Source organism: Eutrema salsugineum, unplaced genomic scaffold (genome assembly GCF_000478725.1).
Source record: "Eutrema salsugineum unplaced genomic scaffold, Eutsalg1_0 scaffold_12, whole genome shotgun sequence".
NCBI classification, from domain to species: Eukaryota; Viridiplantae; Streptophyta; class Magnoliopsida; order Brassicales; family Brassicaceae; genus Eutrema; species Eutrema salsugineum.
In genome coordinates, this window is record NW_006256895.1 from 10,755,799 (window position 1) to 10,776,420 (window position 20,622).

Below are 20,622 nucleotides of genomic sequence, written 5' to 3' on the forward strand. Positions count from 1 at the left end.
TTGTGTACGCAAAATTTATTTGATTCCGAATACAAATTTATTAAGCACAATCTTTAAATTTCTACTTTTTTTTGTTAAATTAATGGATTTAGAAAAGTGAGATGGCTAATTAAAATTTAATGTTTAAAGTTTGTACACACAATTCAAACTTTTTATCTTGTATTTTAACTTTTTTAAATTTTATAGGTGACTTTGATTGTACGTCATATTTACAGTGTATTGTCATGAAACGTAGTTAAAGAATGATTATGTTATCATGAGTGCGTATGTATATGTTGGGCTAATGTGGTTAGCCAACGTATACGGGCTTTGAAGTTGTTTGAAGAATCAAGAATGTGAAACATATCACAGACAACAAGTCTGCAAGATGTTACCAAAAAAAAAAAAAAAAAACAAGTCTGCAAAATATTTTTCTTAAACGAACACTATATGTCAGTAGGTTTTCCTTATCCAAAATTATTATATCCGGATGAAGACGAGAAAACAAAAGAAAATCATGAAAAGAAAATATAAGACCATCAATTTCAAGGCCCCTTCGATGCAACTCTCTCTGGCCTTCCATTTCAAGTTTTCTGGCCACTTTTGTCTGAATTTTGCTTCACCATCAATTTTCTTCTATTCTTTATATTTTTTTTGCTAACATCGTGTGAAAAGTTAAGATGGAAGACGAAAATCAGTCTTTCCAGCCAATTAATGGGACCTCAAAGTGACGATATTGGATCAAGAACCTTGCAACTCTTAAGTTTTTACTTCTTGGCGAGATTTTTTTATTGTCAATGGTGGTTATACAAGAGATCACACAGCTTGAGCGTTTATATTAACTGAAAAATGTCTTTGTTTGTCTCTTACACACTTGATTGGTAAAACTTGCTTATAGAGAAATAAGCTTTATATGATTAGCACTGGAACCTTACAACGATACAGGAGATGTCGTCTTTGCTATTCTTAGCGATTGCTTCTTCTATCAACTCCTTTGCTGCCGCTTGTGGATCTTTTATGCTTTTGATCGCGTCCACAGCTTCTTGGTTCGACATCACCTGAGGTTAACACAATACACATTGTCCCAAAATTCTAAAAAATTTAGATTCCATCAGACTGTCTGATGATGATATGTTATTAAAAAGATACAAAGAGATCAAATATATACCTTCCAGATTCCATCACTCGCGAAAATGATAAACTCGGTCTCATCATCGATTGTCTGGTGAGTGATGTCTGGTTCTGAGCTCAGATGTAACTTTAAGCTCTTATCTCCAAACGCCCTCGCAACCGCTAGTTGTCCATCAACTCTTGGAACGTCCCCTGCAACATTTCAAGGATCCGTCAATTCATCCATCTGAGCAGAGGACCCTGATTTGATGAGGTAAGAAACTGTGTGTATAAACTGACCTGGAATATTTGATACAAAGCCACCACGGCTCTCTATTTCCTTAAGTTCCTTGCTTGGTTCATGATCAACCGAGAGCTGAGACGCAACGCCATTCTTTGACATCACTGCCCTTGAGTCTCCAACGTTAGCAACCACTAGCTTTTGCCCATCTATCAGGATTCCTGTCACAGCCGTTGATCCGCCTTTGCCAAGTTTAAGCGACTGCTCTAATATCGCAGCATCTGTTGATATGTAAGCATTCCTTATAGCGTTTTCAGTGTCAGTCCAGAAATCCTTCTGAGGGAAAAAAAAAAGACAAAAGAAAACACTTTTGAGATAGGAATATTCACAAAACATAGGGATTTGATTCTTGCTAAAAAACAGTAATATTAGTATGTACCTCTTTGAGAATGTTGTCAAAGAGATTGGTCTGCAAGTACTTGGCCACATCATGGCCCAAGTGACCGTCAAAGATGGCAAACAAACCCAATTCATGGCCGTCAACTTTCTTGAACTCAGACACAACGTAGTCCTCCATCGGATGGCTCGCTTTGCCTTTGACAAAGTGAAAACCGTGCGCTATGTTCTTCCACATCTTGCTTTTACCTCTCCCCGTTTCAGATCCGCAGAATCCAGCCTTCAACTATTATTATTCACAGCCAAAAAAAAAGCAAAAAAGAAGAGTTTACACAAGAAACTAAAGAGATCCATGAATAAACTAGATACTGTCTATTTGCAGATTCTTGAAACCAAATTAATCACACGCAAGAATTCTCCACTTAGAGCAACATATACTGTAATAATATCCTGGCTTGCTTTGGCCTAATTTCTAAACAAAAAGAGAGCATATATATAGAGACATCATCAAATGCAAAAATGAAGCAAACAAACTCAAGAGATTAATAAAAGCTGTACAAGAATCAGTCAATTCCCAATTAAGTTGCATCCTTGTGGTCATTTCAGTTGAGGGGCAACATAATATCCAAAACAAGCATATGCTAATTCAATATACATGCTTAGAAACTTGCAAGTTAGAACAAAGGAAGCAAAATATTGGTTCTGAAGCAGGACAAGGACATAAAAAGGATCAGATCACAAAATCTAGGATAGGATCCCTAGAAAGTCACTTTGGTTGAGCGTACCTTCATCTTATGGAGAATTTCTCGGCCTGTCATTTGTGACAAAGGATTTTTGTGTGAATGTGAAATGTGGAATGATTCAAAATAGGAAGAGAGAGAGAGAGAAAGATAGAGATGGGTTCCTTGTCTTCTCTTATTTATGAACAACAATGCTCACGCTGCTTCCCTTCGTCCCATTTTTTGCTGACGCGCTCTCCGCCGACGACTTTTCTTCTCTTTCCGTCCCGTTTCACACTTTTATTTTTTCTTTTTCTTTTCAGGCAAAGCATAAACAAATTCTCCACTCTTCCTCCTTACTTCCCCCCCCCCCCCCCCAAAAAAAAAAATATATATATTTCTAATAGTATTATTGCTAGATTCTCACGTCACGTTGCCGACACACAAAAGTTTATAGCATTATTGTAACATACAAAAATGGTATCATTGAAACACATCATCGTCCTAGACATTTTTGATGGAAAAACAAATCTTAGTGATTTAAAATGTAGTTTGCATATATGGACTGAGTTATTAATGTTAGATGGTCTTTTTACATTGAGAAACATGTTCGTTAATGGAGTTCTCTCTCTCTCTCTCTCTCAAGACATAATAGGCCACATTACATACAACACATAGGCCCACTAGTTCTCTTGGGCTAGAAAACATTTTCGGTCCAACAAGTTTTGAATTTCTAAAATTAGTTTTTTTCTTTCTTTTTAAAAATTAAACTTTCACTTCCCTCTCGCTCTCTCTCTTCTATTCCTCTGAGAGAGTGGACTCTTTCTCCCACTATCTCATTCTCACACACACACTGCGAAACACAAAAAACAACAAAAATGGCAATCGGTTACAGAGACACCGCCGGCGATTCCACCTCTGCCGACGACCCGCTCTTCCTATGGCTTCAGTAATTCATAATCCGTGTTACTCTCTGTTCATATTTTCAATTATGCCGTAAGAGTTTCTGATTTTCCATGTATTTGGGTTTCAATCATTTGATTTCAGGAAGATTAAAAATTCGACGGAAGATCTACTCTCTGGTAGAAATTCCGGCGAAAATCTCGATAAGCTTCTACATGACTGTATCTCAACATACAAGCAAGACGCTCGCTACAGAAATGACGTCAGATTCCTCAAGATCTGGTTTCTCTACGTAATTACCCCTTATCCTTTATCATACTCTCTCCAGCTTCAATGGGCTCTCGATTCCTTGAATTGCCTTTGTTGTTGATTCGAGTTCTTCTTAGGTTTCGGATTGTTAAATATATATGATGGGTGTCATAATTTGGGGGTTTTTCTATTATCAAATTGGTTTTTTTTTTCACACTTGACATCACTTTTGGTGGTTGTAGCTTGAGGGCAGTGAAGATTTTGAGAGTGTTTATAGAGAAGTTGAAGAGAACGAGATATGCATAGGGCATTCGCTGCTCTATGAATGGTATGCTATTTTTCTCGAGGCCAAAGGATTATGGCGAAGAGCTAATTTGGTTTATCGAACTGGTCTTTCCAGGTCTCTTATCTTTCTCCTTTTGCTGCCCCCTTTCCTAAATACTTAATTTTTATTCCTTCCTCTAGTTAGTAATTTCATTTCTGATCTTGGAGAAATGTAGGAAGGCTGAACCATTTCACAGGTTAAAAGAGGCACACTCATTGTTCTTACAAAGAATCTCAAAGAGGACCAAATCATCTTCCCTTGAAAAGGTTTATTCTCTAATACGAGTTGCACATTGATAGCTTTGTTTGAGGATTGAACGGAATTTCCCTTCTATATTTTCCTTTTTTTTTTTTTTACTTTTTCTTTCTGGCAGGTTGGTAATGATGCTCAGGCCACTGACTCTGGGACGGGTTTTGTAAATCCCTGGGCAACCTCCACTGTGGAAGACTTACTTCACAAGATAAAACCAGAGCTTGTGAAATATGATGTAAGACGAATAGCAAATCATGATTCAAACATAGGGAGCCTTGTCCACTGAGTTTCTTTCTTTATGTTTGCATCAGGGTTACTATATAAGCAACAAACGTTTTCCTGGAAAAGCCAACCTGTCAACTTTGCAGAATTTTTCCAGAAATAAGATCATTGAGATAGGTAAAAAAATTTCATACTAATCTATTCTGCGGGATAAAGAATGTTTACCTTACATTTTAAGATTCATTGTTCAAAGTCAGAGCTGTGGAAGTTACCTGTAATCTAAATTCTGAAATTCAGAATCTAATCAGCAGCTTTCGTGGCTATACAATTTCCATCTTTCATTCATGTAAAATGAATTGATTCCGGCTATGTTATCACCTTGGGTGATGTTTCTTTTCTGAGAAAAAAGAATAAAAATATTGAATAAGATACATTTGCAAGGTGGAAGGAAGTACCAGATCAAGGGTTGTGCTGGTCAAGGTGGCTTTGCTCCAGTGTTCAAAGCATACATTGACAGCAATCCTGATGAAGTAGTTGCTCTAAAGGTAGGCCCTCAAATACAGTAATATGCCAAATGACACAGTTGTCAGGTAGCTCACATCAGCCAACTTATACTCCTCTCTTCACAGGTACAAAATCCACCTTTCCCTTGGGAATTCCAAATGTATCGCCAGCTTGATTGCAGGATCCCAGAGAACCAAGTATGCTCTTTTCCATTGATCTTACTAGGTCACAGGCGTTACTTTCACACCATACTTATTACTTTCATGCTATATGTTAGAGATCAAGTTTTGGGTTGGCTCAGAGAGTGCACGTGTATTCAGACTACAGTATACTTGTGTGCGATTATCTATCACACGGGACACTCCAGGTAGGTTTCTGTGGACACTTACTGACGGAATAGTAGAATTGCAACATACTCACCTGTTTAATTTGCCTTATTTGCGTGATTTAAGGACGTCATAAACTCGTATGTCGTTGTTGGCAAGTCCATGGAAGAAGTTTTGTGCATGTATTACACAATAGAGATGCTGTACATGCTGGAATCTTTGCACAGCGTTGGAATCATTCATGGTGATTTCAAGCCAGACAATCTACTGATTCGATACCCTCCGTAAGTTGCTTATTAGTTTATAGATAAGATATTTTTCTTATCATGAAGCCATGTACTTCTACAGTCACAATCGTAGCAGAAACTGAGATACCTCACTAATTACTTGCAGAGAAAACTTAACTGAGACTGGATTTCATGAGAAAACAGGTTCTTCGAGCAATCAGGTAAATCACTTATACAACTAGTAGTTGTGATTCGTGTGTTATATAAATCTACAATCTGATGAAATTTGACATTTCCGAAACTCAGGGTCTCTGTCTTGTCGACTGGGGTAGAGGAATAGACTTGAGCCTGTTTCCAAGCACCACCGAGTTTACTGGCGATTGTCGTACCTCAGGCTTTCGTTGCACGGAGATGAAGGAGAACAAACCTTGGAAGTTTCAGGCAAGTCGTTTTCACTCCCATTGTTTCAGCAAGAATTTGTCTTTGCATGATTAGAATTTAAACCAATCGAGGCTATTGGAATATGTGTTGTATAGGTGGACACTTACGGACTTTGTGTAATCGTGCACATGATGCTGCACAACACCTACATGGAGGTTGGAAAGAAACAGGCACTCGATGGTGGCCACATAAATTTCCCAAGAACTTCTTTTAAAAGGTGCGCTTATTTCTCAAAAATTAATGAACCTTTGCGTCAATTACTTCTTGTTTCGTCTCTTGCGATTTGACCAAGTTGTCTGCTCGATCTGACGTTGCAGATACTGGAATGTGGATCTGTGGAAGGAACTGTTCACGAAGCTGCTCAACAGAGAGACGTGTGGGGATGACACGGAGACACTGAGGAATCTGAGAAAGACTATGGAAGAGTATTTATGCTCTGATCCTAAGCTCATGAACAAGCTTAACGAGTTACTCACCAAACAACGTGTCTCTTTATGTTCTTCGTAATTATTTCGAATTTGGGGTAGTTAAAGAGTCTCTGTAAAGTCTGTTTGTGTAAAAAACATTGAGAGGCTTTGCTTGCCTCTCAAGTAACACGCATTTTGTGAGGGAGGATGGTTCATGTCAGAGACATTAGGCGGAGCGCTCGGCTGAAAAGCCATAAATCCTTACAAAACAGACAAAAATGCTATCACTCTAATAATTAATTTCTTTTCGATTTTTTTTTAATAAGGTTAACCCTGGAAATTCTTCATTTCTCTTTATATGTCAAGTTATTAACAAAAAAACCAGGGTAATATCCACCCGAATTCAACCCACCTGATAACCCATTTTATTTTTCATTTATTAATTACCTAAATTCTTTTTCTCTTCTCCAGCAATTTCTTTTAATTTTTTAATTAATTTTCTTTAATTCTCCTTATATTTCTTTTTTTCTTATTCTCCTTCGTCGTTAAAACATCGACAGATTTTGAAAACCACCAAAATCTCAACTTCATCATCCAACCCTTGCTTACTCATCCTCTGCAATCAGTTTCTGTCTTTATCTCATCTCCCCATCCATTTTTGATGATTCAAAACCCAGTTAGGTTTTCGTTTGGAGATTTGGGGATTTTACAATTTAGGGATTGAATTTGTCAAAATTGCTTGTTTGATATGTAAATCGGGTTGGTAACCCAGTTTATGTGATGATTAGATCTTTGCATAGATAATTTATCAAATATAGTTGTTGAATCGTAGTGATTCTTAGGTAGAAAATCCGAGTTCATCACCAAATCTGCAGAAGAGGACAACTGGTACGAATGATACAACTAAGAGATAAGAGGACAACTAGTACAACTGGTACAACTATGAGATAGAGGACAACTGGTACAAATATGTATAACTAAGACAACTTAAATAATTGCTGATTGAAAATTCCTTTATTATAATTGTAAATCGGGTTGGTAATCCAGTTTTATATGACATAGGTATTTGCATGAATAATTTTTTAAATATAGTCGTTGAATCGTAGTGATTCTTAGGTATACATGAGTTCATCACCAAATCTGCAGAGGACAACTGGTACGAAAGGTACAACTAAGAGATAAGAGGACAACTAATACAACTGGTACAACTAGAACAACTACGAGATAGAAGACAACTAGTACAAATGGATATACCTAAGACAATTTGAATAATTGTTAATTGAGAATTTTTTTTATTATATTTTCAAGAGATAATGAGCATCAACCACACAGACAATTCAATAGATTTTATATCATTTAATACCTCATATTTGGAGCTGATAACTTATTTGGTATTAGTAGATAAGATATTGTATGTAAGAATATTGCGATATATGAAACTAAACAACTTTGGAGTAGATAATTTATGTGAAGAATGAATTTCACATATAAATGAAACTAAGTGGAGTATTTCTGATAATATACAAAAATTGTTTGTCTTACTGCCGAATTAGACCAAAAAAAAAGTGGTTTCTATTCTCCAAAAAAATCGCCGAAAGACGAAAAACGGATAATAAATTAGATAAATGGTCTCAGAGCAAAAGTAGCATGTAGACTTAATTTGTGTATATTTTCGGGTTTATTTTTATCCGAAAAGATTTTATTTTAGCTAAACAAATTACATTTAAGCAGAAAATTTTTCATTCTGGATAGCCACATTATTCATTTTAGCAGAGAAAATCTTTCCAAAATAGGGATAAACAAGGTACAGTTAGACACATATATACAATTATCTATAACTCCTTAATTTTTAAAAAAGGTACAGCTGAATGAAGGATTCAACTTATTTCAGCCTTAGAGTGTACATGTGTATTTTGGAGTTATTTGTATTTTGGATTTCTTTGATTTCTTGCATTATTATTTATTTTGGAGTTATTTGTATTTTGTATTTTTTGGATTTCTTTGATTTATTGTATTACTATTTATTCTGGAGTTATTTGTATTTCGAATTTTTTGGATTTCTTTGATTTCTTGCATTACTATTTTCAATTTCTCCAGGGCAACTAGATGAAACTCGGTGCAATTACTAATGAATTTCTCCAGGGCAATTAGGTGCAACTAGGTACAATTACGCTATGAATTTCTCCAGGACAACTAGGTGCAACTTGGGACAACTATATTTTAATTGTAGTGTTAAAAAAATTTCTAAAATTATTTACTTTATTTTGTTCAAAGAACCAAATATTATTGGTTTCACTTGAAATAACCCTTATGTTATAATAAAGTCTTTGACAATGTTATCCATCTTATGCAAGCATCTATGCCAAAATATAGGAAATAGAAAAATAATGACGCAAAAACCTTGGGGCTGCTATATAATGTTCGAAATTTTTGTGGACAACTAGAACATAATAATTTATGTCGAAGGACAACTGAAAAAACTACAAAATCGATCAAAGGACAACTATTACAAATTTTGGACAACTGGACAACTAGGTACAACTATGTTGTCAGTCGTAGACGCACGTGCGCCGACAAAAAGAGACACGTGTGCAGTCAAAGTACCACGTGCGCCGTCAATTTTATACATAGTTGTACTCAGTTGTCCAGTTGTCCAAAATTCTTCATAGTTGTCCTTTGACAATTTTAGTATTTTTTCCAGTTGTCCCTTGATATAAATTATTATTTTGTAGTTGTCCACATGATTTTTGACTATTGTAGTCCATTTACAACATTTTCATAAACAATTTATGCAAAATCATAATTTTGGCTCTTTTCCATCATAAGATTATTAACATTATCAAAGTCTTCTTTGTATCATAAGGGGTGTTGGATGTGAAACCAATAATATGTATTAGAAAAATGATAAATTTCATGTTATCCATCTTTTTAATTTTATTCCTTATAGTTTATAAATTTTTTACATTTTTTAAGTGAATGTTTGCTTTCTATATTTATAGTTTATCACTATTATTTTCTAATGAAAGAATTGCATATAGTTGTACATATGTGTCCAATTGTACCTTGTTTATTTCCATCCAGAAAGTATTCTCCGCCAAAAATGAAATCCTCTAGATTAGATTGACTTACCTAAGTGTCACTATCCATCAAAATAACATTTGCATTTATGTGTGCCGTCAATTTTTGTACATAGTTGTACCTAATTGTACTAGTTGTCCTCCTCTGCAGATTTGGAGATGAACTCAGATATAATTATATTTTACCTAAGAATCACTACGATTCAACGACTATATTTAAGAAATTATTCATGCAAAATCGTCATATAAAACTAGGTTACCGACCCGATTTTCAATATAATAAAAGAATTTTCAATCAGCAATTATTTAAGTTGTCTTAGTTATACCTATTTGTACCAGTTGTCTCTATCTCATAGTTGTACCAATTGTACTAGTTGTTCTCTTATCTCTTAGTTGTACCATTCGTACCAGTTGTCCTCTTCTGCAGATTTGGTGATGAACTCGGATTTTATACCTAAGAATCACTACGATTCAACAACTATATTTGATAAATTATCTATGCAAAGACCTAATCATCACATAAACTAGGTTACCAACCCGATTTACATACCAAACAAGCAATTTTGAGAAATTCAATCCCTAAATTGTAAAATTCCCAAATCTCCAAACAAAAACCTAAATGGATTTGAAACTTCAACAATGGTGGTGGAGAGGGAAAATAAAAACAATAAAGTGATTACAGAGAATGAAGAAGAGGAGGAGAGGCGAGGGTTTGACGGCGAGAATGAGATTTGGTGTTTTTCAGAATCCATCAACAAAACGTTGACGAAGAAGAAGAAACAGAAAAAAAATTAAAAAAATTATTTTTTAAATTTATTTCGTTTTGATTATTAATTTCAATTTAAATAAAAAATCAATCACTTTTTTATTAAATTCAGGAATGCCACAAAAAAATTTATTAAGAGTAAAATAGGAATTACATGTGTATTATGGCACACATACATGTTTATGGCACATCAAATTAACTTTTTTCAATTTATGGCATTGTAGCCATTAAACCCATCAGGCGTGGTTGATCCAGATTGGACCAGTTGTGAATAATTTAATCGGTACATTTCAACATTTTTAGTTATCTAAAAATAGTGAAAATGATAAACAATTTTTCTGGAAAACAAAGAGAGCCGGGAGCACTAATTGGAGATACAATACGTAGAACATGAGACAGAGAAACAAAGAAAGAAAACGGCGTCGCGTAAACGCCGGCCGCCATTAAGAAACACGAATTTTTGAGAGATAAGAGGGAGAAAAATCCTAGGTTTGAATAACTTGTTCCAGAAGTTTCAAGTAATTTGCAAATGATAAATCAATTATAGGAAAAGAAATTTAAAGGCATTTAAAACCTAATAGGGTCAAGAAACAGAACGGGGTTTAGGTTCAGTGGTGTTCAAAAGTATGACGCAAGAAAAATCTTGCCGTGTTGGTATATATGATAATATAAACAATTGTTTAACGTCAAAAATATTGTGAAAGGTAAAATGATTGTTTGTATATGTTCAAGGATTCTACTGAAAGAATGACCTAAAGAGGCGACGAAAGTGCACTAAAAAGATTGGATTATTACACAATTCATACAAATGTCTGTTCTGCAGTCTCTACAGATTTCTGCTCTGTTTTCGTCTAATATCTTCACAAGACCTGAAACCAAAGAAGCCCCTTTCATTTTTTTTTCATTTTCCAGGGACACCAAAAAGAAAAATGCAGAACAAGGCAAACCAAATTAGCCAAATCTGTTACCTGCAATTAATGTGGGTGAAGTTGATAAGATGGGTTCCTAGGGGAAACCGAAGAAGCAGAGAAGATAGATACTTTTAAGCTGGAGGAAGTGTGCGACGACAAGTAGGGCACTCCATCTTTATGTCCATCCATCTCTGTAAGCATCCCGAGTGGAACAAATGCTCACACGGCGTTGCCATGCAATCATTGTTGCGGTGCCTGAGATCAATTGTGGTCATGCAGATTACGCAGTCCCTGCTTCGGTTTACATCATGATCAAATCTTCTGTAGTAGCTATATTTCTCAGGTAGCATCTGCAGCATATGAAGCAAACAGACACATGAGCTATTGATCAAAACAATCTAAAGCAAATTTCATTATTGATCAAAAAAAAAGGTATCAGAACCACAAACAAACCTTCCGAGGAACAAAGCAACGCGACCCGAAATAATGCTGAAGAAGAAGAACAGCAGCTTGAAACCCGATGAATGTGCACAGGCCTATACACCAGGCCTTGCTGGGCTCCACGCGCATGAAGTTCTTGGGGCATCCAAAAACATACAACGGTATAGCAACCCGTGTGACCGTCATCCCAAGTATATAATACGGATGCAGAGGCTTTCTAGAGTCACGAACAACGTTTGCAACTATCTGCGGAATCCAAAATGAGTACATGAGGAGGAGGATCGGCCGCATGTAGTTGTGGAGCTCATACATTATCAATATGCCTCCAAGAAGGATTCCATCTGTTGAAAATCATTACAATGAGGGAAACATCAAATCTCTGTGAGAATCTGAAGCATTTACTTATAGAAGAAATAGAGAATACTTACAGAAGCGGCTGTACAGAAAGGAGAGCTCACGCCTCATTGTCTCCCATCCCTCACCGCTGTTTGAAGGACGCGTTGCTTTCCATATGGCCAAAAGATATCTCATCTCAAATATCGAAAACACTACAAACTTGAAGAACGCAGCTGTTGCAAAAGCGTTAAACAGTGATTCTGCATAACAAAGAGATAGTGAAATATCAGTTTACAGAATGACTGAGAAAAGCATGACAAGGTCAAGAAACAGATACTTCAATGAAAGTGTACGATAATTCCCAGCAAAATGTGACGAGGAGCGAGGTTTCTTTGAAATACAGTACATACCAACTAAAATCCCGGCTGTGAGATGTAAAAGGCATAAATAAGAATCCATGATGGCTTGCTGCCCGATCATTACAATAGAGACCTTTGCAGCGCCCTTGTATACAAGAAAAATTATCCCAATGTTAGGCATCATTCTCTTCCTTCAAAATGATCAGATTATCAAACATGAGAATCTTACGGATTGTGTGTTACTGTGCTCCATTTGCCGGATCAACAAAAGAACCTGGAGGAACGAGACCTAAGTACAATAACAAGTTAAGGAACCCACTAGAAACTGTGATGGTGTTTGTCATTCTGTGATGGAATGGAAACGAGGTTGGAACAAAGGATACAAAAGTGACCATCAATGTATAGTTCACAGCTTTGTTATAGTAGACTTCAACGTTTATGGAGGTTGCATTCAGCAACAAGGGCGAGAAACATTCTCCGTCATCATCTACTGCAGGACTTTCCATCAATCCTTCGATATGATAATAATCTTTGTCCCCATCTACCAAAATTAAGTAAACTTCTCTTAGCTGATATGGTAAGAACACAGCCAGAATCATCACTTCAAAGTATAATGTTAGAAGGCATACATACTATTTTCACTAGAAGCGGTTCGGGATATCTGGGCTGCTATTTCGATATTACAGTGCTTCTCCATCTCATATATTGGAGCTGAAACACAACACAATCCAAGGTAAGATGTGGCAGCAAAGTACATCATACTGAAACACATTTAGATCCACTCACAAGTCTTCTGTTTCGATGTTCCGTCTCTTGGAGATTCTTGAAACACTTGAGACGAAAAAATTCCGAGCTGTCCGACAGCAGAAAAGGTTAATACATAGAATACAGATAGCAAGGAATCAGCATAATGATGCACTATCATGTGGCAAAGTGAATCATATCGGGCATTACCAGATGATAGGGGTTGGAGAGAAGATAATCGTCTTCTAGTCCTGAATCACCCTTCTTTCCGCTGATAAGTCATGAAATGTACAAAACCTTAAGCTCTATCAATATTGAATCTCAAAAGGCAGTTAAAATAAATCAATATGCAGACATACCTGTTAGCAACAAGACGAAGCTGCCTAAAGGGCCAAATATATACACCTTCCACCTTAATTTGGGCACCACCCACATTGTGTTCATTGTCAAATACGTCATGGAAAACAACTGCACCCTGTTCCCAATCAAAGTTGACACAAGTTCTGATTTTGCAAACGAGATGAAAGCATGATTCCATGATGCAGAATATTGAATAACTAATCACCTGAACATAATGCACACCAGTAATCTTTGTTGGACTTGTCACTAACTCGATGACAGAGTTACCATTTTCTTTTCGGAAGTCAGGGAACTTTGAGGAGCTATTTACGGTATCAAGAAATTTCCAGGTGCCTGTAACACAACACGGGCATGATCATCCTTGAAAAAGCAGGATATGATACTGAAGCAGAAACAAACTCAACAATGCAACATCAACAAAAACAAAACCTCTATATGTTCCTGTTATATTCCACGCGGAAAATGGTCCAGCTCCACTTTTTTCTTTTCTGCCAAAAAGCCACTGCGAGATGACAAAAACAATCTCAGCCATAAACCCGATAATTCTCTTTGCACATTCGAGATTCTCTATATCTAGTATCTCATTCTTATGATCTTATCCTAGATAGACTCTGAACTATCAGAAATTTCTAAACAAAGGGACTCCTTTACATTACTGGGAATCACAATAACAACAACCTTTTTGATGCGTTCATCAGCTAAAGCATCAAATCATAGCAGCTGATACAGAATAAGAAATCAACACAAACCTCGTCGCCCCAGGATCGAGCGGTGTCCCTAATGGGTCTCAGACCGTGCGCTTGTTGAGAAACCGCAAACCAAATCGACAAGCAGAAGAGAAGACGTAACCCCAGGAACCCTAATTCCAAATTAGCCCGCTTCTTCATATCATCAAAACCCCAAAACCCCATGAGAATGATCTGGCTGGATCAGAACTGAATCGCGTAATCGACGACACCACCGAAGACGACAATCCATCCATCAGGAGGACATAAAGGAGAGAAAGAAAAAAGGAGGTTGCTTCAAGTGAAGTCAAACAGAGGACAAGGAAGATCAAATCGGAACAGATTAGCTCAAGAGAAAGTGAGAGCCCAACAAACTGAGGTTTTTGCAAGACGAAAATTATTGCTTTGTGACCAACCAATAAGGAGAGATTCTCTGTAATGCACCAAACGGCAACTAGATGATTTTTTTAAGAAAAAGACTTTGCACATTCGTATCGCAGCAAATGCCAATTGACTTTGAAAAATGCAAACCCAGATAGAGGTTAAGACTCTCAATTAGGAACGTTCCAGATTCTCAATTGACTCTCCGATTCTTCCTCCTCGAGAAAGTTGAGACCTTTTTTCCCTAGCTCTAAACTATATTACTAGTATTTGTTTGTTGGAAAAGGAAAGTAAGCGAACAAAACTGGGAACTTGGAAAGGAGTTTGTTTTATTTTGTAACGTTTTCACTCTTCAAGACCCATCTTCTCCACTCTGCGTCTCAAGTTTAATCTTCTTCTTTTTCTCTTCTGGCACAGTAATCTTCTTATTCGTCTTTAGTCTTAGCTTGATCTTCATATTTATGATTTTTTTAACAAAATAATAATTAGACCGATATTTATGCATATGCATATGCAAATGTCAATTATTTGTACAAAGTCAATTATATAAACATTTCAGACGTGATGGACAAAAGTGTCGTCGTAAAGAGAAATCATCTGCGCATTCCTTATGATTTCGAGTTATTCTTCCAATTCATATGATGACATCATGCACAGAAGTTCCATTAAAAATGGGAAATATCATGGTTTGAACTATTTGATTTACGTAATTGGAAGTAACCAACATTGAAATTGCAATAAGTCACTGTGTCAAACAACAACAACAACAAAAACAACCCTAAGAGTCGATAGATTAATATTGTCAAATCCCCACAATAGTTTGTTAAAATTCCATCAAATTTATAATCTTTCTAAACATGTCGGATCCGAAGAACAAGCGGAAAAGGACTAGAATCAACAATTTTGTTTTGTTTTTAAAAGTCGCATATTTGTTTTTGTTACATCATGAATGTAAACATTATACATTTGTTTTGGGGTTTTTACTAGGCCAAATTTCTTTAGAAAATATATGATAAATAAATACACATTTTTAGTTTATAACCTTTGTTTGAGATTTTGATTGATAATTATTGAAATGACTAGGAGTTATTATTTTCATTCGAATCACATTTTCATTGGACCGAGTCTAACTTTAGATAATAATAATAAAGTAATAATAAATTCTTGTTATGAATATTTTTTTATGGATGTCCATATCTTCTAGAAAATTTTAGATTTAGTTGTGTATCAATTCGTATTTATCTCCTAAAATATTTTACTTTATTTCTAAGCTAAACTTAAACCCTTATATATACCCCTATATAAGAAATTTATTATTTTTAGAATAATACACACAAAAATCTTCTCTTTTCTCTTTTACTAAAACACGTTATCAAGCACAAAATTCTAATCGACTAAGGTTTTGCCTTTGTCCCTTCAAACATCCGATCTCTCCAATTTTCTCCTTTTCTCTCTTGTTAATCAACAAGGTTAGTAACCTCATAATTCATAAGCATCATAAGCGAGCATCTCGTATTTTACATATACATATATATGCGAACCTGTTTGAGAGAATATTATAAACACGGATCGGTTTTATAATATTATTTTCATGTTCACATGATCAATCGCCGCTTGCTAAAAATTAATGCATCCTTGATCCTTATATGCTATATTATTTTATTGTTCATGCTTGTGTTTTTTTTTTCCATTACCCAACTATTACATCACTATTAGTCTGTTAAGGGAATGGTCCGAAAGCCCCCCGCAACTGACTCGTTATGAATGATTTGGGAAAAGATAAAGCTTTTGCTCGAGCTCCTTTTGCTAGACTATCCGCTCGGACATTTGAACTCTTGGGAATATGGGAGATAGTGAAGTCCAAAAAGCTTTCTCGTAATGTCCAAAAGATTTACAACTCTGAAATGAATGATGGCCAGTCTGATGGAGATTCTGCCATGCTTACCAGATCCAAGCAGTCGGTCTGAAAGTAGACGGATATGATCTGTTTATTTCTCACACAAGACATTGCCCAAAGGAGGCTCTCCAATTCGGCATGAAGGACCGAAAGACTTCTCCGACAGCCCTGAAGGCCAAAAATCTCTTCACTCCTCTCCTTCCTCAGACTCCACCCGAGCCCACTCACCAGACCGTTCTCTATCCATGAATGCATCGACCTGGCAGATCGGGAACCTCTGGGCATCAGGTAGAGATAACGGAGTTAGAGGAATGGGAGTAGTCTTGTCTATTGCGTCCTCGTCTACTTCCGGTTTGTTTGCACTCCTCCAGCTTTCTGCTTCAATCTTTGCGTGGATTAAGGTATCTACCGGAGAAATTTATTTTCCGTTAAAAATCTTGACGTTCCTGGCTTTCCAAATATACCATAGGATCCAAGGATAAATATCCTTTTGTGGATCTGTCATACCTAACTCTTTTGTTTTCCAAAAGAGGAAACTCATATTTTGGTAAATAGAGGTACTCGAAAAGAGGCCTGGAAGGGACGGAAAGTCCGATAACGTCCAGATTTGTAAAGCCGGGGGACATAAAAATAGAAGATGGTTGATAGATTCTTCACGGTTCCTGCAGCGGGGGCACCGCCTATCAGTTCCCAAATGCCTTCGGGTCAGGTTTTGGCAAGTAGCAATGCATCCTGATAAAGCTTGCCACATGAAATGTTTCATTTTTCCAGGTGTTCGTACTTTCCAAACATAACTTTGAAGGGCTGTGATACTTGGTTCTCCCACTACATCTGTATTTTGTGCAAGCTTCACTCTTCTAATCAAATCATTATCCGATTTAACCAAAAATATCCCTGATTTAGTATGGTTCCATGCATATCCGTCTAGGGTACGGTTCTTAGTAGGTCTCAACCCAAGAATAAGCGAGATATCCTCTGGTTGGAAGCAGACTCTTAAGAGAGGCTCATCCCATTGTTTCGTATCTTGATGGATAAGATGATATACTAGCATTCCTGGGTCTTGAAAGCCGATTTGGGGGGCTGCTCTTGGAGCCCGGGCTCTAACATCAGGGATCCAAGGTTCATTCCAAACTCTAGTGTTGAGTCCCGACCCAATTGTCTTCCTGAGTCCCTGTTTGAGGTACGGTTTTGCAGCCAACATACTCCTCCATCCATAAGATGGTGAGTAGACTTTTCGGTCCTCTAATGGATCAGATTGTCGAAAGTATCTTCCTCTTAGCACTTGAGCCAGAAGAGAGTTCGGATACTGAATGAGTCTCCATAGCTGCTTAGCTAGCAGAGCTAGGTTAAAATCGTTAAGATCCCTAAATCCAAGGCCTCCCAGATCTTGGGGAATGCAAATCTTGTCCCATGCAATCCAATGTATTCCACTGTTATTTTGTTTCGAGCTCCACCAAAAATTGGCAATGGCGCTACGGAGTTTATCTGTTATCCCCTGTGGAAGAAGAAAGCAAGACATGATGTAGGTCGGAACGGCTTGAGCCACTGATTTAATCTGAATCTCTTTTCCGCCTTTGGAGAGAAGTCTTGCAGACCAATTATTAACCCTGGAGCTTAGGCGATCATGGACAAAAGAGAAGATTTTCTTCTTTGATCCACAGATTTGCTCTGGGAGGCCTAGATACATGCCCATGCCACCTTCTGTCGAGATGCCGATGGTATTTTTAATAGTTCGTTTTTGGTTCGGATCCACTTTATTTCCAAACATGATGGATGATTTGCCCAGGTTAAGTTGTTGCCCCGATGCCGCTCCATAAGTGTTTAATATTCTGAGAATCTGAGTTCCCTGTTGTATGTTTGCTCTACAGAAAAACAGGCTATCATCAGCAAATAGTAGGTGGGATACTGGAGGGCTTGCTTGGGCCACCTTCAGCCCAGAAATACGTTCTTATTCCTCAGCACCTTTGAGGAGAGAAATCAGGCCTTCTGTGCACAAGATAAAAAGGAACGGGGATAGAGGATCTCATTGTCTTAATCCCCTCGATGGTTTAATGTGTCCTTTAGGTTCTCCATTGATAAGGACCTGGTATGAAACCGAGGAGATGCAATACATAAGTAACTCAACCCATCTCGCCGAGAAACCTAGCTTAATCAGGAGGGCTTCGATGAAACTCCATTCAACCCGATCATAAGCTTTGCTCATATATGTCTTTATGGCCATAAAGTTTTCTCTACAGACGGTGTTGGTCCGGAGTGCATGAAAGTTTTCTTGGGCTAACAAGATATTATCCGTTATAAGGCGTCTAGCCATGAAGGCCGATTGTGTTTCCGAGATGATGTTAGGTAATGTCTTTTTGAGCCGCTTACACATAAGTTTTGATATGATCTTGTAACTCACATTACAAAGACTGATCGGACAAAATTCTGCCATCGCTCTTGTTTTGTTTTTTTTTTTGAATTAGACAAATGTTGGTCTGGTTGAGTCTATGGTCAAAAGTTCCAGAGCGAAAAAAGTCTTTAACAAGTTTTACTATGTCTTGGCGGAGAATAGTCCAGATTTTTTTGTAAAATTTACCTGTCATTCCATCAGGCCCAAGAGCTTTATCCGGGTTAATATCAAAAAGAGCTTCTTTGATTTCTTTTTCTGTTGGATCCTTCAGTAGTAATTGGTTTGCATTATTTGATACTTTCTCGATGATAACCCGGAGTGAAATTGTCAGATCAGAGGGAATAGATGAGGAGAAGAGCTCTTGAAAATACGTGGAGGCCACCCGTTCAATCCCTCTTGCATTTTCCACCAATTGCCCGTTGTTATCTCTGAGGGAGATGATGCGGTTGCAAGCTCTCCTTTGCTTAGTGAGCGCATGGAAGAGTTTTGTGTATTTATCTCCGTCCTTGTGCCATTTCTCCCGGCTCTACTGTTGCCAAAAAATTTCTTCTTCCCGGAGGGCATTGCAGAGTCTTCTCCTAATGTTTTCGATTTCCTCTAGCATTGTATTGTCATCATCTTGAGCAAAGTCCAATTGATTTTTTAATTCTTCGATCATTTTTTCCGAGTTAGTCGGATTAGATTTTTTCCAGATGGAGATGTTTTTCCGGCATCGGGCCACTTTCAGGTGGAAATCTCGACGTGAGATTCTATCAAAAGGGCCCCAACCGGAAGAGACTGTCTCTTTGAATCCTGGTTTTCCAATCCATCTTTTATCAAAACGAAAGGGTTTTTTCTTCCTTGTGTTTTCAATTTTTATCATAACTAGGACTGGTCGATCTGATCCCCAGAGTTTCAAGTATTCCGTGGATGAGTGGGGAAAAATAGATAAAAATTATTCGTTTCCAAGTGCTCTATCCAGACGGCATTTGACTTTGCCTGAGCGTCTTCTTCCCACCCAAGAGAATGAATTTCCTTTGTAAGGAAGATCAAGCATTCCACAATTAGCTATCATAGTTTGGAATGGGATGAACGAGAGTTCAGAACGCCTGTGGCCTCCCCGTTTCTCGTGATTTCCGGTTATTTCGTTAAAGTCTCCTATCATAAACCAGGCTTCATTTCTGTTTACGCTCATCCTTGTTAAACGTTCCCAAACATTCTCTCGGTTTTTAATGACCGCATCACCATAGACGAAAGTCATAAAAATTTTATGCCCGTTTAGACTTGAGTCAACATCAATCATATGTTCATCAGAATAAATAATAGAAACTGTAGGTTCATCCATATAAAAAAGAGCTAGACCACCGCTTCGACCTCTTGGTTCAACGGTATAAACATAGTCATAGCCAAAATACACTTGCATATCTTGCAGAAAAGGGCGATTGTTCTTAGTTTCTGATAAAAATAAGAACCGAGGTTGGAAGCAGTGATGGAGTTCTTCTAGGTGATCTTTCGTCAGATCGGCTCCCGCCCCCTGACAATTCCATCCTATCACGTTCATATTTGACAGTTTCCTATATTTTTTGGACTCCTCTCACACTATATGATTATGATTGTTTTGACTTTTGGGCCTTAACGAGACTTCTTCTCCTTAGATATGTTCTTCTTACTTTCACTTGGGCCTGGCCCAGGTCCTGCACTTTTGCCTTTTCCTTTTGCTTTTGGGGACTTACGGCCCTTACCAAGCGAACGCTTCACCCGCGGGCTTCCCAAGGTTACCAGCGATTTGTGGAATTGTTTTTCCTTCGACAGAATTTTTCTGGATTTACCGATATCAGCAAAATTCTCATAATCTGCTTCAGTCTCTGTCAGCACGGTATTTTCCAAAGGATGCCGGAAAACACTTATCGCCGTTGGAAATCTCATCACCTGATTTTTCTTTCCGATAGATTTTTC

At 37.3% G+C, this 20,622-nt stretch overlaps 4 protein-coding genes across 5 annotated transcripts; 1 reads left to right on the top strand and 3 right to left on the bottom strand.

Annotated features, from left to right (window-relative positions):
* Positions 1-725: 725 nt before the first annotated feature.
* LOC18025687 (probable protein phosphatase 2C 58) lies at positions 726-2,803 on the bottom strand. Of its 2 annotated transcripts, none has more exons than XM_006408934.2 (5): positions 2,512-2,803; positions 1,770-2,012; positions 1,390-1,666; positions 1,148-1,302; positions 726-1,037 (listed from the first exon to the last, which is right to left on the bottom strand). In XM_006408934.2, the coding sequence occupies exons 1-5, from the start codon at positions 2,542-2,544 to the stop codon at positions 897-899; spliced, it is 849 nt and encodes a 282-aa protein (XP_006408997.1). In that variant the 5' UTR covers positions 2,545-2,803; the 3' UTR covers positions 726-896. The 2 variants fall into 2 exon arrangements, with proteins under 2 accessions (XP_006408997.1, XP_006408995.1); XM_006408932.2 differs by lacking the exon at positions 2,512-2,803 and adding an exon at positions 2,285-2,482.
* A 464-nt stretch (positions 2,804-3,267) lies between these two features.
* LOC18025688 (mitotic checkpoint serine/threonine-protein kinase BUB1) lies at positions 3,268-6,607 on the top strand. Its single transcript, XM_006408935.2, has 14 exons — positions 3,268-3,394; positions 3,493-3,640; positions 3,840-3,997; positions 4,098-4,188; positions 4,296-4,409; positions 4,486-4,573; positions 4,838-4,941; positions 5,026-5,097; positions 5,178-5,267; positions 5,353-5,510; positions 5,620-5,674; positions 5,760-5,894; positions 5,990-6,111; positions 6,212-6,607. Exons 1-14 carry the CDS (start codon positions 3,324-3,326, stop codon positions 6,399-6,401), a joined length of 1,596 nt encoding a protein of 531 aa, XP_006408998.1. The 5' UTR covers positions 3,268-3,323; the 3' UTR covers positions 6,402-6,607.
* Positions 6,608-10,803: 4,196 nt separating this feature from the next.
* On the bottom strand, positions 10,804-14,710 carry LOC18025689 (DSC E3 ubiquitin ligase complex subunit 1). Its single transcript, XM_006408936.2, has 14 exons — positions 14,045-14,710; positions 13,725-13,797; positions 13,501-13,628; positions 13,295-13,410; positions 13,146-13,206; positions 12,978-13,044; positions 12,825-12,902; positions 12,575-12,732; positions 12,421-12,480; positions 12,243-12,336; positions 11,925-12,092; positions 11,509-11,837; positions 11,113-11,405; positions 10,804-11,013 (listed from the first exon to the last, which is right to left on the bottom strand). The coding sequence occupies exons 1-13, from the start codon at positions 14,204-14,206 to the stop codon at positions 11,187-11,189; spliced, it is 1,713 nt and encodes a 570-aa protein (XP_006408999.2). The 5' UTR covers positions 14,207-14,710; the 3' UTR covers positions 10,804-11,013; positions 11,113-11,186.
* A 1,775-nt stretch (positions 14,711-16,485) lies between these two features.
* LOC112089225 lies at positions 16,486-17,991 on the bottom strand. The gene is made up of 2 exons (XM_024160209.1): positions 17,112-17,991; positions 16,486-16,703 (listed from the first exon to the last, which is right to left on the bottom strand). Exons 1-2 carry the CDS (start codon positions 17,989-17,991, stop codon positions 16,486-16,488), a joined length of 1,098 nt encoding a protein of 365 aa, XP_024015977.1.
* Between the last annotated feature and the right edge of the window lie 2,631 nt (positions 17,992-20,622).